The following is an 18,640-nucleotide window of genomic DNA, read 5'->3' on the forward strand; positions in this document are numbered from 1 at the left end:
CCTTGAATGAATCGATACTATTCACCTCAACTACTCTCTGGTAGTGAGTTTCACATTCTCACCATTCTTCTGAATTCCCTATTAGGTGTCAGCCATGGCTCACTGTTACCTCAATCATGGATGAAGGAATCTCTGAAGAAGGACAGACAGCTCACACAACTTTCCCTTCCGAGAGGTACAAAAACAATTGTGAGCATCACACACCATTAATACCATAGGTGTCTATTCCTAGCAAATGCTTGAAATGTTTTCCATACACATCAGTTCAGTCACCCAGCAGTATTCCTGTCCGCAGCTCCACCTGCACTCGGAGTTTTTTTGAGGACTTTAACCTTTCAGGCTGTTTTTGCTACAAAGACATTTTGTTCTGTTTTGGCAAGGAGCTGAATATCTGTCAACACCCTGAAACCAGTTGCTTTTTCTTTTTATGGCTTTTCGCTTGTATATAGCTTTCTGGCGGTTTTGCAGGGAAATTTTAGCAGACTTTAATGTGAAAGACTCTGCAGCTGGCTTTGAAATCCTTCCATGTTCAATTGAAGTCCAGAGTCATAACCTGTGGCACTTCAACAAAATGGGCCAGAGGACATTAACAGGCGGCTAAAACTGGTTGAACCACTTCCAGACTCAACATTCATATTAAAAAACTCTTTTGTTGGTGATTATTAGCCCAAGTGTTATATCTTTCCCAAAAGCAAAATATTGCAGATGCTGGAAATTGCAAAATAAAACAGAAAATGTTGGAAATACTGCAATCCTGTAGTATCAGTGGAGAGAGAAGCAGAAAGACAAAGACTTGCATTTATATAGCATCTTTCACAACCACCAGACATCCCAAAGCGCTTTACAGCCAATGAAGTACTGTTGAAGTGTGGCCACTGTTCTAACGTAGGGAACGCACACGGAAACAGAGTTAATGTTTCATCATGAATCTGAAACGTTAACTGTTTCTCCACAGGTGCTTTCAGATCTGCTGGGTGTTTCCGGCAGTTTCCGTTTATCCTTGGCTGTTCGAAGAGCAGCCACCGAATCCGGTCCAGCTTTAGGTAAAATGAAAACAGCCAATGGCGCTCGAGGGTCAAAGGTGAAGTGAGTTTGAGCAACTTGTGTCTGTTCCTGTAATGGAGCCCTCGCTGAACTCAACCTTTCACTCTTACTCCGATCATATATCCACTCCATCACTAAGAACGACTATTTCTACCTCTAACATTGCCCAACTCTGTCCCTGTCTCTGCTCATCTGCTGCTGAAACCCTCATCCATGCCTACATTACCTCTAGACTTGACTTTTCCAACTCTCCTGGCCAACCTTCCACGTTCTACACTCCATAAACGTAAGCTCTTACAAATCTCTGCTGCCTTGTATCATAACTCATACCAAATCCAGTTCACACGGCCCCCTGTGCTCGCTGACCTATACTGGCACCTGATTTAAATTTAAAATCCTCATCCTGGTTTTCAAATCCCTCTACGGCCTTGCCTCCCTATTTCTAAAATCTCCTCCAGCCTGGATCTCAACCCTCTGCGATCTCTGCGCTCCTCCAATTCTGGTTCTTGAGCATCCCTGATTTTAATCGCTCCTCCTTTGGTGGCTATGTCTTCAACGGTCTAGGCCCTAAGCTCTGAAGTTCCTTCTTAAACCTCTCCGCCTCTCAAACCTCTCTGCCTCTCCCTCCTCCTTTAAGATGCTCCTTAAAACCTCCTTCTATGGCTATGCTTTTTGTGAACTGCTCTAATATCTCCTTCCATGGCTCGAGGTCAAAAATGTTTTTAATTGATAACGCTGTTGTTAACTGACTTGGGACGTTTGCTAAATTAAAGGTACTATATAAATATAAGTCCATCTCTGTTTGTGATTCAGTTCCATGTCAATATTGTTGGCTCTTAACTGCCCTCTGAAATGGCCTAGGAAGCCCATGAATTGTTTTGAATCACCATCAGAGATCAAGAAGGCTATAATTTAGCCCTCAGTTAAAAGCCATACATTCTGTCCTTATTTTTGTGCCTATATCCACATTTATAATGGAAATTATATAATGGAGCATAACCTTAAAATTAGAGCCAGGCTGTTCAGGGGTGATGTTAGAAAGCATTTCAAGACAAAAAGGTAGTGAAAATCAGGAACTCTCCTCCAAAACGCTGTTGAGGCTGGGGGTCAATTGAAAATTGTAGAACTGAATGATAGAATTTTGGGAGAGAAAAACAGAGTTAACGTTTCAGATGTGTGACCTTTCATGAGAACTGGCAAAGGTTCGAAATGTAATAGGTTTTGGTTCATGGTACAAAGCCATGAAAACATTTGTCATTTAATCTCTCCTGCTCTCCGCCCTATCACAGACCTTCCCTTTTGTTCTTCTTCCGTCCCCTGCCCCTTTGCAGTTGCGCAAAACCCTATTATATTTCTAACCTTTGCCAGTTCTGATGAAAGATCATCAAAACCATGAACTCTGTTTCTCTCTCCACAGATGTTGCCTGACCTAAATTTCCAGCATTTTCTGTTTTTATTTCAGATTTCCAGCATCTGCAGTATTTTGCTTTTGTGTTGTGTTGATAGAACTTTGTTAGGCAAGTGTATTAAAGATTAGTGCACCAAGGAGGATAACAGGAGTCAAGATACAGATCAGTCGTGAGCTAAGTGAATGGCGGAACAGGCTCGATGGGCTCCTGTGCCTCCATTCCTATATTATTCATGTAAACATGTCACATTGTAACTATATCCTCCTACCTGTGATGGTGCTGCAGGAATGCACCTTGGACTGTTACTCTTACAGCTGTGGATACAGGAATCAATAACAGAATAAAATGACAGAAAGTGCAAAGAGGTGTGAGAATTTTAATCTATTATGTAGATTTAGTATTTTGGGCAGTATCCATATACATGAGCAGAGCAAGTGTTCATGGTGGGGCCATAAAGAATGACTTTCTTCGAGGCTGAATTTGAGATGTACTGTCAGGATTAATGGACATCTAAATTTGAAAAATGCACAATACACATTTGGCCATGATGATTTATACCTTTCCACTTGGAATCACAAATCTCTCAAAGTGCGTCACACACGATGGATCTTTTTGAACAGCAGTTACTGTTCTTACATGGGCAAATTGCAGCTGTTTTTCCACACAGCAAGATCCCACAAGCAGCAAAGAGATGTTTGATGAGTTAAGCTGCTTTTAGTTGTTGGTTGAGAGAGGAAATATTAGCCCAAGGACGCTCCTATCTATTTTTCAATTAGTGTTATGGGATCTGGCGTAGGCTGGATGGGCTGAATGGCCTCCTCTTCTGCTGTACTATTCTGTGGGGAGGCGGTGGCTTGGTGGTATTGTTACTGGATTAGAGACCCAGGTTAATGCTCTGGGGACATGTGTTCGAATTCCACCACAGCAGAAGGTGGAATTTGAACTTAATTAATAAATAAAAATCTGGAATTTTGAAAAAAGCTCGTCTAATGATAGTCATGAAACCATTGTCGATTGTTGTAAAAACCCATCTAGTTCACGAATGTCCGTTAGGGAAAGAAATCTGCTGTCCTTACCTGGTCTGGCCTACATGTGACTCCAGACCCAAAGCAATGTGGTTAACTCTTAACTGCCCTCTGAAATGGCCTAGCAAGCCACTCAGTTGTATCTAACCACTACAAAGTCAATAAGGAGGTGTGGCTACTCCACATGGATTGCAGAGGTTCAAGAAGGTAGCTCACCACCACCTTCTCAAGGGCAGTTAAGGATGGGCAACAAAACTGGCCTTGCCAGTGACTCCCACATCACGTGAATGAATACAAAAAAATCCAACTGAAATAAAGAAAAACTTGCATTTGCTTAGCACCTTTCATGACCTTAGGACTGATGAGCAAAACCAGGGACCATCAATTTAAGACAGTCTCTAATAAATCCAATTGGGAATTCAGGAGAAACTTCTTTACCCAGAGAGTGGTGAGAATGTGGAACTCACTAGCACAGGGAGTGGTTAAGGCGAATAGTATAGATACATTTGAGGGGAAGCTAGATAAACACATGAGGGCGAAAGGAATAGAAGGTTATGCTGATAGATAAGGAAGCTTGAATGGAGAAATTGTTTTCATTCTTTCATGGTATGTGGGCGTCGCTGACAACGCCAGCATTTGTTTCCCATCCCTAATTGCCCTTGACAACTGTGGCTTGCTAGGCCATTTCAGAGGGCAATTAAGAGTCAACCACATTGCTGTGGGTCTGGAGTCACACGTAGGCCAGACCAGGTAAGGATGGCAGATTTCCTTCCCTAAAGGACTTTAGTGAACCAGGTGGGCTTTAAAACAATCATAGTTTCATGGTACTATTACTGAGACTGGCTGTCAATTTCAGATCTTTATTAATTTATTGAATTCATTAATTGAATTTAAATTCCGCCAGCCGACATGGTGGGATTTGAACCCCTGTCTTCAGTGCATTAGCTTGGGCCTCTGGAGTACTGGTTCAGTGATATTAGCACTACGCCACCATCTCCCCTCAGAATAAACACCAGCATGGACTGGTTAGGCCGAATGGCCTATTTCCGTGCTATATATTCTATGTGGTTCTATAAAAGGACGTTCCAGAGCACTTCAGAGTCAATTAAGTCACTGTTGTCAATGTAGGGAAACGCGACAGCTAATCTGTGGCCAGCAAGATCCCACAAGCAGCAATGTGATAGTGACCAGATCACCTGTTTTAGTGCTGGGGAGGAGGAAGGGTGGAGGAAACCATTCCCCTGTGGAAACTAAGTGGGGGGTGGGGGGGGGGGAGGAATTTGGGAAAGGGGAAAATGCTGAAGCTGAGAAATTCACGTGTAACTGTGACAAAGAGAGTCGTGTTAAAGCATCTGACATAAGACAATTTAAAAAATGAGGCAAATGGTTCCATACGCACAAAGGGGTTCTACAGTGTCCAGGAATGCAAATGTCTGTGCCAGCGCATTCACGATAAATCACTGGAATATATCATAATTGCTCCAACATGGGACCAAATCTCAGCCGAGACTGGTAGGTGATTGCGGCAGGCTGCTCAGAGTTCAGCACTTCATTAGTATTACACCTGGTGGGACTGTAATGCTTCTGTCTGCCAGGCACAGGCGGCCCATGTTTGAAATGCTTCAGTCTCATTTCCCCGTATATTCAGTGGGATAACAACAGGGTGCGGCTGAAAACAACCACAACAAGGGCCAGTGTCTCGTAAATCTGGTCTGGGTAGTGTCGGAAAATTCCAGAAATTTATGCTGCCCTGCAGGTGACTTTCTTGCTCAGTTGTTGAGCTGTCATTGAAGCCCATCCCTCTAGTATTCAAACTTTTCTTTGTCTCTGGCCACTTAGGAGCTGCAACAAGAAGCCCCTACCTTCACTTGCGATGGGGAGAAGAAAAACATAATATTGAAATGGTTTACTCAACAGATGGTATAGCACTTTTCTTTTTACTTGTTTATTTGTCTCTAATTTCCTCTGACATCTCTGCCCTATTTCAACTCTGGCCTCCTGAACATTCACAATTTTCCTCACTTCACCATTTGCTTCCTGGGCCCTAAGCTCTGGAATTCTCTCCCTAAGCCTCTCCACCTCTCTCTCTCTCCTTTAAGACACTCCTTAAAACCTACCTCTTTGACCAAGCTTTTGGTCACTTGTCCTTATATCTCCTCATTTGGCTCAGTGTCAAATTATATCTGATAAATGCTGCTATGAAGCACCTTGGGATATTTTACTATGTTTAAGGCACCTTACAAATGCAAATTGTTGTTGGTTGAATAACCGTCACAGGGCAAGATGAGTTGAATGGCTTCCTTTGTTCTGTATTATTCTACGAGGCTACGCTTCACCTCAGTGGTGTTGAGCTTTGTAAATTACAGAGTTCGGGCACAATTCCAGGCACATGTTATTTTTCAGAAGTTACATTAACAAAACATTAATGTAATAAGACCATGTCTGAACTAATCTATTCGGTGATTTGTAAATTAATCGCACAGCTGTCTGAACAGTGGAGAAAAATCCTTCTAGTAATAGAATGTGAAGCCAATTGTGTGAGGAATGTGTTTAGTGCCTCTCATTACTTTCCCCAATTTAGTGCTTCAATCTTAGGATGTGCAAAGCAACAGCAAGGCAGCACCAGTGCAGAACTAAAGCTACACAATATAGCAAGGCCTGGTGTTTGATCCCTTCGGTCTGTGCTGATCTCCTGCAGTAAGCCCAGATTTCTGCTCCATAACATTATCTAGTGACTCTTGTGAGTAAACACATGGGTGTGTAGATACTGTGGGGATTGATTTTAACCCCCTCTCCCCATGCACCACACCCCTTCCTAGCTCAACAGGAAGGGTGCCTGGGAGGAGTTAAAATCAGACTGGCCCTCGTAGGCCTGAGGCCTCACTGTTCCCACCCGGGGCATTTTAGCTTCATCGAGCTTGAAGTAAGCTGAGCCTCCTGTTCATTGAAGGCAGACAGGGGCCTAATTAAACATTAAAACTCACAGCCCGATGATGTGATTTTTAATGAAGGCTTGGGGTAAGGCCCTTCTTGTGTCAAACATCGAGTTACATCAAGTCTACAGGCCATTCGGCTCCACGATTATGCTCCACATGAGCCTCCTTCTGTCCCTATTCATCTCACCCCATCAGTATATCCTTCTATTCCTTTCTCCATCATGTGCTTATCGAGCTTCCCCTTAAATGCAACTACATTGCTCAATTGCTCTTTGTGGTAGAGAATTTCACATTCTCACCACTCTCTGGGTAATTAAGTTTCTCCTAAATTTTCCTATTGGGTTTATTAGTGACTATCTTACATTTACAACCTTTAGTTCTGGTCTCCCCCACAAGAGCGAAAATATCTTCTCTACATCTACCCTCTCAAACCCTTCCATTATCTCAAAAGGTCACCCCTCAACCTTCTTTTCTCTAGAGGAAAGAGCCCCAGCCTGTTCAATCTTTCCTGATGGGTATAACCTCTCAGTTTTGGTATCCTTCTGGTAAATCTTTTTTGCACCTCTCGGCCTCTATATCCTCCTTGCAATACAGAGAACAGAAATGTTCCCAGTACTCCAAGTGTGGTCTAACCAAGGTTTGATACACGTAACTTCTCTGTTTTTCAATTCAAACCCTCTAGGAATGAATCCCAGAAACCTGATGAGACACAGAAGGGGGGATTACTTGGGGGCTATGGAAGAGCAGGAGTTATACCTCCGGGCCTAGGACAGAATCTGGCACTTCCTCTGCCTCAGCCTTCCCTCTTCCTGCCCACACCAGCATCTATTTTGGAAACCCACATCCTCACACCACTTATCTTATGCTGGGGACTGTTCCTTTGGGACCACAATATTGGAGGACTCCAGTCCCAGTTAACCATCCCACCATCAGCCTTTCTTGACCTCAATCCTGCCATCTTTAGACGGGGAGTCTGGTTTCAAATATTAAAATGAGGTCTGGCTGTTGTACTGTCTTCTGAACTCATGGATACTCTGCTTGATTTGTGCTTCCCATGGACTGATCCTGCAAACTATAATTCCCTCAAGTGTGTGCAGAAAAGGTCAGGCCACCACTTTGATGCCCCACCATAGTGGAATAGCCCAATGATACTCACTACCTAGGCCTGGACAGGAAGAATGGTAAAGCAAGGCTGCCAGTGGCTGTGGAACCAGCAGGAGTCAACAGCTTCATGCAAGTTGGGGAGAAAAATGACCAGAGGAATCCTGTAATGTGAGTGAGCGAGCGAGAGACAGGACTGAGTGTCCCAGCACTGACTGTGTGTTTATAACAGGACTGAGTGTCCCAGCACTGACTGTGTGTTTATAACAGGACTGAGTGTCTCAGCACTGACTGTGTGTGTATAACAGGACTGAGTGTCCCAGCACTGACTGTGTGTGTGTGTATAACAGGACTGAGTGTCCCAGCACTGACTGTGTGTGTGTGTATAACAGGACTGAGTGTCCCAGCACTGACTGTGTGTGTGTGTATAACAGGACTGAGTGTCCCAGCACTGACTGTGTGTGTGTGTATAACAGGACTGAGTGTCCCAGCACTGACTGTGTGTGTGTGTATAACAGGACTGAGTGTCCCAGCACTGACTGTGTGTGTGTGTATAACAGGACTGAGTGTCCCAGCACTGACTGTGTGTGTGTGTATAACAGGACTGAGTGTCCCAGCACTGACTGTGTGTGTGTGTGTGTATAACAGGACTGAGTGTCCCAGCACTGACTGTGTGTGTGTGTGTGTGTATAACAGGACTGAGTGTCCCAGCACTGACTGTGTGTGTGTGTGTGTATAACAGGACTGAGTGTCCCAGCACTGACTGTGTGTGTGTGTGTATAACAGGACTGAGTGTCCCAGCACTGACTGTGTGTGTGTGTGTATAACAGGACTGAGTGTCCCAGCACTGACTGTGTGTGTGTGTGTGTATAACAGGACTGAGTGTCCCAGCACTGACTGTGTGTGTATAACAGGACTGAGTGTCCCAGCACTGACTGTGTGTGTATAACAGGACTGAGTGTCCCAGCACTGACTGTGTGTGTATAACAGGACTGAGTGTCCCAGCACTGACTGTGTGTGTGTAACAGGACTGAGTGTCCCAGCACTGACTGTGTGTGTGTGTGTATAACAGGACTGAGTGTCCCAGCACTGACTGTGTGTGTGTGTGTATAACAGGACTGAGTGTCCCAGCACTGACTGTGTGTGTGTAACAGGACTGAGTGTCCCAGCACTGACTGTGTGTGTGTAACAGGACTGAGTGTCCCAGCACTGACTGTGTGTGTGTAACAGGACTGAGTGTCCCAGCACTGACTGTGTGTGTGTAACAGGACTGAGTGTCCCAGCACTGACTGTGTGTGTGTAACAGGACTGAGTGTCCCAGCACTGACTGTGTGTGTGTAACAGGACTGAGTGTCCCAGCACTGACTGTGTGTGTGTAACAGGACTGAGTGTCCCAGCACTGACTGTGTGTGTATAACAGGACTGAGTGACCCAGCACTGACTGTGTGTGTATAACAGGACTGAGTGACCCAGCACTGACTGTGTGTGTATAACAGGACTGAGTGTCCCAGCACTGACTGTGTGTGTGTAACAGGACTGAGTGTCCCAGCACTGACTGTGTGTGTGTAACAGGACTGAGTGTCCCAGCACTGACTGTGTGTGTGTAACAGGAGAGTGTCCCAGCACTGACTGTGTGTGTGTAACAGGACTGAATATTCAATGTACAGTTGATTAGACACTTGATCACTCACCTATAACTGTGAGCATTGCTGGAGCTGATTTGATGGAGCCAAATCCATTGGTAACTTTGCACTGGTATTCTCCTCCCTGCCAATACTTCAGGTTCTTTAGCACTAGTGTTTCTTCATTCTTTGTGTCTAGCAGTGTCCCATTGTGATACCTGGACAAAAATCGAAGAGCAAGGGGAGGCATTGGGATAAGGAAAATCTGGGAAAACCAACAATGATCAGACGCACCATGGCACAACACAAAAGAGACTCAAACGTTTGGATAAGAGACAATGGCGATCATGACCGTTGCCGACTCTAGTTGGAGATATTCCAGGAGGTCTCATCATATGAAGTCCCGCCTCCAACTGCCCCATCATCAGACACTCCTGTCATTGGACACCCAACCCATCCATCCTTGCAGAGCCTGCCTTCCCCACGACCAATCGGAAAGCAAACAGATTCCTCTTTACCCGATTGGGGAATTAACATCTAAACAAAAGTATTCAAAGAAAGTTTAAAAATCGTTATTTTAACGCCGCTCTGATTCTTATCCCAGCCTGCTTGCAATCGTGTAGTGTTGACAATCCTATGATGTGGGCATCACTGGCGAGGCCAGCATTTTTGCCTATCTGTAGTTACCCCTTGAGAAGGTGGTGGTGAGCTGCCATCATGAACCGCTGCAGTCCATCTGGTGCGGGTACACCCACAGTGCTATTAGGGAGGGAGTTCCAGGATTTTGACCCAGCAACAGTGAAGGAACGGTGATATAGTTCCAAGTCAGGATGATGTGTGGCTTGGAGGGGAACTTGCAGGTGGTGGTGTTTCCATGCGTCTGCTGCCCTTGTCTTTCTAGATGGTAGAGGTCAGAGGTTTGGAAGGTGCTGTTGAAAGAGCCTTGGTGAGTTGCTGCAGTGCATCTTGTAGATGATGCACACTGCTGCCACTGTGCGTCGGTGGTGGAGGGAGTGAATGTTTAAGGTGGAGGATGGGGTGCCGATCAAGTGGGCTGCTTTGTCCTGAATGGTGTCGAACTTCAGAAACCCAAAGTCAGCATCATCTAACCTTGCAACTGCAGAAGGAAGTGAATTAGTTTTTTTACAGCCAAAGAAATGAAAAGAAATCTTAAGAATGTGCCTCACCAGAAATATTTTAGTGGAAGCGGAGATCCAGTGGCCTTGCAGCAAAAGGACGCTCGCTGATGTTCGAATCGCACCTTTGTCTCGGGATGTTTCACTATGTAGGGCTTTTCTGTTGAAGAGAGGGAAAGATGGTGAGGGCAGGTGAGATCAGAACCTTGAAAGCTACAGAAAACTGATATCCATCATTAAACACAATGAACGGGATTCTCACAAATCAAACACGTGCACACTGAAGAATTGGCTTTGTGAAATCATCCAAATTCAAGGTCCAATCTGAATTTGGATTCTCTCATTGGATCTACTCCTGGAGTCTCGCTGCCAATGATGTCAACAACAACAACAACAACTTGTATTTGCTTAGCACCTTTAACATCATAAAACAGCCCAAGGTGCTTCACAGGAGCATTACAAAATTTGATACTGAGCCACATAAGGCGATATTAGGGCAGATGATCAAAAGCTTGGTCAAAATGGTAAGTTTTATGGAGCATCTTAAAGGATGATAGAGAGAGGCAGACAGATTTAAGGAGTGAATTCCAGAGCTTGCTGAAGGCACAACCGCCAGTGGTGGAGTGATTAAAATCAGGGATATTCTAGAGGCCAGAATTAGATGAGTAGGGGTCTCTGAGGGTTGCGGGGCTGGAGGAGATTCCAGAGATAGGGAGGGATGAGGCCATAGAGGGACTTGAAAACAAGGATGAGAATTTTAAAAATCGATGGTGTTGCTTGATTGGGAGCCAATATAGGTTAGTGAGCACAGGGGTGATGGGTGAATGGGAATTGGCGAAAGTAAGGACATAGGCAGCAGAGTTTTGAATGACTTCAAATATACAGAGGGCAGAATGTGGCAGGATGGCCACACATGCTTTTGGATTGTCAAGTCTAAAGGAACAAAGGCACGGACGAGGGTTTCAGCAGCAGATGAGCTGAGGCAGGTGTGGAGTCGGGCGATAAGCAGAAACAGCACAGATGGAGACCATTTGGCCCATCGTGTCCGTACTGGCTCTTTGTAAGTGTTATCCAATTAGACCTATTGTCCTGCTTTCCCCATAGCACTATAAAACGTTCCTTTTCATGTAATTATCTCATTCCACTGTGAAAGTTATTTATTAAATCTGCTTCCACCGCCCTTTCAGGCAGCACATTGCAGATCACAACAACTCACTGTGTAAAACATTCTCCTCCTCTCCCCTCTGGTTCTTTTGCCAAGACACTATCTCTTCTATCTTCTCTAGTTAAAAGCTCAACTATAATGAATATTTTACAGTGTAGAATAATAAGATATCCATCATCAAGATTATACAGGGACTATATTTTTGTTTTTATCCCTGTTTGTACACACAAAGGGTTGCTGAAATCTGGAAATTTCTCTTCCGTAAAAGGGCATGGATGACTGGGAACCACTGAAATCAACTGAGATTGACAGATATTCATTGGGTAAAAGGGTCTCAAGGAATGTGGGGCAAAGGCTGGTAAATGGAGTTAAGGTAGAGATCAGCCTTGATCTAGTTAAACAGGGAGCAATCTTGAGGGGCTGAATGCACGATGCTTGCTGCTGTGTCTCATGGCTAATTGTTTTGCTTTTTGTTTTGGAAGATCTGTAAGCAGTGTTATTGAAATGGCTGAGATTCCATGTGATTGAGATCGTTACTGACCAGCTTTCTCGAGAATCGCCTTAACCACCGAAGCCTCCGTGCTGTTTTGAACTGCTTGAAACACAGAGGGGGCGAACTTTGCACTTTCGATTAAAACGCGAGTCTTGCTGTTGGCGCAGACACCAGGAATCCGGAAAGAACCGCTTTCATCGGTTATTGTTAATGTGGTGTGTGGCTGATCCTCCATCGCTATCCTGCTGCGGGTGAGGGGCATCCCATCTACAGAATGGACCGTGCCCAGTAAAACGTGCCGGTCACAGTTGCAACTGTTGCATTCTTCGTTCGCCTGGCCCTGTGCGCACATGTGATGACAGACTGCAAGAAAACAATCCCACTGAGTTTCATCAACGTTTCTGCACTCAACATCCCGGCCCTCCACTCCACCCCCACTGGCCTCACAATCCTGTCTCCAACTCACACAAAGACTAGTTCTAGCACCCCTCGGATCAGTCTGCTTTGAGTTAGTTGCCCAGTAACAATCACTATTTAAAAAACAAACATTAAAACTCCACGAATCTCCGCGAATGTGCAAAGGGGGATTCTTAAAACAAATTGAGCCTGGTTTGCAGGGATGGTCAGGCTCCTGAACGACACAAGTTGTACATTACAACAGTGACTACACTTCAAAAAGTACTTCATTGGCTGTAAACACTTTGGGACGTCTGGTGGTCGTGAAAGGTGTTAAATGAATGCGAGTTTATCCTTTTTTTTTTACGTACGAGGCTTATGCTTGTGTGTGTAAAGGCACACTGATTTTCACGCACACACACACACGATAAGGTCCCATGTTGCATGTGCCAAGCCTTACAGTAGGCAGGTGATTACCTAATTCACACACTCGTAAACGCACACATTCCAAACTCTATCTTTCCCTGATTTCCAAACTCTGGCACTCAGATTCCTCCACACCTCTTTCCGTTTTACCGTCGACAGACTGTTACCCTCCCGTCATGTAAATCTTAACATCCACTCAAATGCTTACTAATTCTTAAAATGTAATCTGGCCAAATGAATTTCACGTATTTGTTAAGCCAGTGCCATTAAAGGGGGCAACGAGCCAGTGATTCACTGGCTTGTACGCAATGGGAAAGGTACAGTTCACTTGTGGCAGAAATCGTCCCCAATTCGTCTCTCCAAACTAAACAAGAGATAGCAAGAAAGAACTTCCATTTATATAGCGCCTTTCATAATCTCAGGACATCCCAGAGTGCCTCACAGCCAATGAAGTACTTTTTGAAGTGTAGTCACCGTTGTAACGTAGAAAATGCAGCAGCCAATGTGTGCACAGCAAGATCCCACAAACAACAATGCGATAATCTGTTCTTTCGTCGAGGGGTAAATATTGAGTAAGACAGTGTGGCGAACTTTGAAATGGTGCCATGGGGATGGTTCATGTCCACCTGAGAGGCCCTTGGTTTAATGTCTCATCCGAAAGATGGTACCTCCGACAGTGCAGCACTCTCTCAGTACTGGCACTGGGAGCCTCAACCTGGATATTAGGGCTCAAGTCCCTGGAGTGGGATTTGAACCCATGACCTATCCGACTCAGAAGCTAGGGAGAGTGCTACCCGCTGAGCCATGACTGACACAAGAGGTTTGTCAAAAAGTATTTGTGTGACGACACTGCCCCTTTAATTAAGACAGCTGCCTGTTAAATCAAATAAGAAGGTGTTACTCCCCCTCAGAGAGTGTGAAAGTGCCTTGCTTTCTGTTTAAAATTAAATTACACCACAGATGGAGGAGTAGATTGCAGACTCTAATTGCACAGTACTTCTACCCAAAAAACAAACATTGTGTTTGTTCCTGACAGTGGTCTATTCAGAAATCGTCTAATCTTGACAGCGCTGACAGACTTCTGACCTCCCTCTTTGTTTTTGTTTCAAACAACCTCTAGGGGGAAAAGCATATATAGTTAAATATACATTTCTAGAAATTTCTACCGGTGATGGTTACAAAGAAAAACTTCAGCAAACATACAGAAAACCCATGGAAAATCTTCACAGTGAAACACATATTTCATTCTTTTTTCTTATCTTAGGCCTTCCGTTGCTGGAACGCAGGCACAATTGTCTAATGTAGGGGCTGGTTGTAGCCCTGCAGATTCTCTCAATACCTCACTGTCTCTGCTTGGGTGGGCAGGAGACCCTCATACGCTATCTCCCGCGTTGCCTCCATCAGGAGCTCACTGACCAGTGAGTCATAACCGAGAAGCCTCAAATTCCCTGGAGGGTGCTGCCAAATTCTTGGGGTGATGAGCCTGGCAGATTCCGCTGGAAAAGTCTGGGGGCCCCAGGTGTATGGGTTCTCCACTTTTCAGGAATGTTAAAGGGGGTGCCTTGTATAGAGAATGGAACATTTCCAGGACACAGAGGGAAGGTCTGTGGGTAATACCCCCTCACCTCTGAGTCAGACGGTTGTGGGTTCAAGCCCCACTCCAGAGATTCGAGGTGTGGTACAGAGGGTGTGCTGCACTTTCAGAGGCTCCGTCTCTCAGATGCGATGTTAAACTGAGGTCCCGCCTACTCTCTCAGGTGGACGTAAAAGATCCCACGGCCTCCCAGAAGCGCAGAAGAGTTTTCCCCGGCGTCCTGGGTCAATATTTACCCCTCAAGTAGCAGCACAACGGTCACATACCTATTAAGTCGGGTGGTTAATAATCTGCATTAGTTTGGAATTATCTGGTCTTACCACATGGCAGTTTGTGGGATCTTTCTGTGCACAAATTAGCTGCCGCTTTTCCTACATTACAACACTGACTGCACTTCAAAAGAAAAAGTGCTTCGTTGCCTCTAAAGTGCTTTGAGACGTTCGGAAGGCTCTAGAACATTCTTAACCGACCACATTCCCTACCTCGTTCTGATAAGCTTCTTTTACCTGTGCAAGGTGCCCTGCTGCATTTTTGGACTTCAACTGTCCGTCCGATGCAGTTCTGCCTTTCTGGGGTTTGGATACAGCTTCGGCGACGCAGAATGTGACCGCTCCCGCACGTGACAGAACACTCGGTCCAGGGTCTCCAGTCTGTCCAATGAGCCTCTTGAAAATTAGATGGAGAGGCAGCGGTGGGGAAGAAGCAAAATTAGTAACTTGTTTTAAAACAGCAGGCTGCACTAACAAAGTACATCGAGGAGCAAAGGGGAACGTGGCAGCAGCAACAGCAACAACAACCTGCATTTATATAGTGCCCTTAAGGTACTAAAACATCTCAAGCTGCTTCACAGGAGCGATCATCAAATTTGATGCTGAGCCACATAAGGAATTATTAGGTCAGGTGATCAAAGCTTGGTCAAAGAGGTCAGTTTTAAGGAGCCTCTTAAAGGAAGAAAGTGAGGTCGTAGAGTCATAATGGCACAGAAGGAGGCCATTTGTCCCATCGAGTGCAGACCGGCTCTCTGTACAGCAATACAGTCAGTCCCATTCTATCCCATAGCCCCGCAAGTTTATTTCCCTCAAGTGCCCATCCAGTTTCCTTTTGAAATCATTGATTGTCTCCGCTTCCACCATCCTCGTAGGCAGCGAGTTCCAGGTCATTACCACTCGCTGCATAAAAATGTTCTTCCTCACATCCTCCCCCCACCTGCAGCTCTTGCCCAAAACTTTAAATCCATGTCCCCCTAGTCCTTGTACCATCAGCTAATGGGAACAGCTTTTCTTTCTATACCTTATCTAAACTTGTTATAATTTTGTACAGCCCTATCAGATCTCCAGTCAATCTCATTTGCTTCAAGGGGAGCATCGCCAGCTTCTCCAAGCTCATCTTGGAGAGGTTTAGGGAGGGGATTGCAGAGCTTAGTGTCCAGGCAGCTAAAGGGACTGCCACCAACGGTGGAGCGATGGAAGTCGGGGATACAAGAGACCAGAACGGCAGAGATCTCAGAGGGTTGTAGGACTGGAGGCGATTACAGAGCTGGGATGGAGTTTCCAAACTATTCAAAAGAATTTTAAAAATTGAGATATTGCTGGACCAAGAACCAAAGTAGGTCAGCGAGCACAGGGGGTAATGAGTGAACAGGGCTCTTTGTGCGGTAGGATACAGACAGCAGAAATTTGAAATTAGATATAGGGCTCCAGGGGCTGAGCAGATTAGTGGATTGTAGACCTGGATTGTTCTAGCAAAGAGCTGACACAGTTTTATGAACCCTGGACTTTGTAACATGATTATGTTTTAAAAACTGTGATTTTTTAGAAGTTTAAGAGAAATCAAGTGACCTCATGTCCACTCTGCTTAAGCACAAGACAGAAATCTTGGTTGCCAGGACAACAGAGAACACAGATCAAAGACTTTTTTGGGGGAAAACAGAGACTGCAGGAGTAACGCCTTGAGAACAATGGGTTTCACCATCCCAAACTTTCAGATCGTAAACAAGGAGCTGAAATTTATACTCCTGCCGCTGAAATTGGCGGCGGGTAGAAACAATGGCGGCTCACGCAGTCGCGGAGCTGCTGCGATCCTAAGCGCGGTGGCTCAATTACAGAGCTGGGACCGGACCGCCTCCCACCCCCGATGACGTGGAGGTGGTAGGATGTCCGACCCCGGCAATGGCGTCAGCTACCTGTGTACAGGCGGTGACGCCATTTTTAAAGGGCTTTGAGCCCGACCATTCAATTTAAATATTTAAAGACACAGTTAATGAAAAAATTAAATACATTTATGTTGTCCCTCTCCAACCCCAATAACCATAAAATTAATTACTTGCCCTTTTCCCCCCAAAACACTTACCTTGACCACCTGACATTTCCCCCCCTCCCAAGTACATAAACTTTAACCTGAAACCCTTCCCACCATCCCCTATACCAATGATGTTTCTTTGACCCTGTTCTCCCACCTCACGCACTGAGTAACTTACATCCTCCCCTCTCTTAACCAGCGTTCCGCCTCATTCCCCCGGACGGGGATCCGAAGGTGCAGCAGTGCTGGCCAGTGGCATTAAAATCGCACCGGGAGAGACGGCAGGAAAGTAAATGTAATTAATTCATTGATTTTAATTTCTGAGCGGCGGTGGGGTGGGGGGTGGGTTGGGGAGGTGGGAGCGATGCTATGAGGCCTTGCCGCTGCTGGGTATATCGGGATGGGTCATCCCGGCATCGGGGTGCATAGCAGTCCCGTCCCAGAGGCATTTTCCGCCCCACACCCCCACCCCCCACAACGACCCCGGATGTCTGGGGGTCTGTAAAATTAAGCTCTATGATACACGATCCTCTTTGATGACGAAATCTTTACAATTAAAAGTCCCAGACGCCTTCCAGTAGCAATGGAATTGATCTCCCAGACCTTCCTCAAAGTCAATGTCCTCTTCGTTCACTTTCTGAGCACTTTCAACCTAGACTTTTGTGAAGGCGGCGATTCCTGGTGATCCTGTTGGGCTTTCACTTCTCCGCAAACTTCATCTTTCAAAACAGGTTCAAATCTTCGCAGCATTTCACTGTATCACGATTCCGAGATCACCCCCTCTCCCCCTCCCTCTCCCTTGCCCTCCTCTCTCTCTCTCTCTCTCTCTCTCTCTCTCTCTCTCCCTCGCCCTCTCTCTCCCTCTCCCTCGCCCTCGCCCTCGCCCTCCCTCTCTCCCTCGCCCTCCCTCTCTCCCTCTCTCCCTCCTTCGCCCTCTCTCGCCCTCTCTCGCTCTCCCTCGCCCTCCCTCGCCCTCTCCCTTGCTCTCTTTCGCCCTCCCCCTCTCCCTCCATCCTCCCCCTCTCCCTCCATCCTCCCCCTCTCCCTCCATCCTCCCCCTCTCCCGAGGCTGCCACCACTGGTTGTTTTCCTTACTGCCTGCTCTGAGACTGTTGCTGATCAGTCTGTTAAGTGCGGTATGAGGTTTCCAAGTATTTTAATAAGTAAATAAAAGTTTTCTTTGTAATTTGGGGTATCAGCTACTTACAAAGTACTAAAAAAAAAACAGGAAGTGCTGGAAATACTCAGCGGGTCAGGCAGCATCTGTAGAGAGAAACAGAGTTAACGTTTCGGGTCTGTGACCTGCTGAGTATTTCCAACACTTACTGTTTTTATTTCAGATTTTTAGCATCTGCAGCATTTTGCTGTTACTTACAAAGTACTATTTAGTCAATGGGGATTTCTTTTAGTTTAGTTATTATAATAAGTCTTAAAACATGAAATTTTGTCATGCAATTCTTTTAACTATGCAGTAGCAACATGTGTGGTGTTTGCCACTAACAGATGCTGCCGTCAAGCCAAAAAGACGACCTGCCTAACACACAAATGAGTAATGTGGGACATAAATTTAAATATCAGTGAGATGCTGGGTATATAGGCCATACGTTGCAAAGACTGGTGGATCGTATCAAACAAACTTCCGCTGTTCGCAACAGGCAAAGTACAGGCTGTACCCAACCAGCCCGTGCTTGAAAAACTCAAAACACAGTGTCCTGCATTAGATGTGATTCTGCGATTGAACAACATTTGCTAAATAATCCTCAGTGCGCTAAGAATTACACTGACAACCAGTTTAAGATTGTCAGTTGGGCTCGCAGTGTGGCGCATTTGCACGTACTGGAAGCTACATATATTAATTGAAGACAAAAAGAACATGTACAAACATTATGCCTGTTTCAGCTAAACAAAATAAGTGACAGCCATTTGCTGGTTCATTCCTCAGGGCAATGCCTTGACCAATCAAGCTGCCTGGTTTAAATTTCAAACAAAGCTTGG

General features: G+C 45.4%; 1 protein-coding gene across 1 annotated transcript in view; it reads right to left on the reverse strand.

Moving 5' to 3' along the window:
* cilp2 (cartilage intermediate layer protein 2) overlaps positions 1-18,640 on the reverse strand; it is a 46,207-nt gene that overhangs the window by 11,086 nt on the left and 16,481 nt on the right. Inside the window, exons 5-8 of the mRNA XM_068016034.1 lie at positions 14,854-15,012; positions 11,980-12,294; positions 10,325-10,433; positions 9,207-9,355 (exon numbers count right to left, since the gene is read on the reverse strand). Coding sequence (XP_067872135.1) covers positions 9,207-9,355; positions 10,325-10,433; positions 11,980-12,294; positions 14,854-15,012 — 732 coding nt within the window. The remainder of the gene's footprint in view (positions 1-9,206; positions 9,356-10,324; positions 10,434-11,979; positions 12,295-14,853; positions 15,013-18,640) is intronic.

The sequence above is a fragment of the Heterodontus francisci genome, chromosome 36, assembly GCF_036365525.1.
Source record: "Heterodontus francisci isolate sHetFra1 chromosome 36, sHetFra1.hap1, whole genome shotgun sequence".
Taxonomy (NCBI): domain Eukaryota; kingdom Metazoa; phylum Chordata; class Chondrichthyes; order Heterodontiformes; family Heterodontidae; genus Heterodontus; species Heterodontus francisci.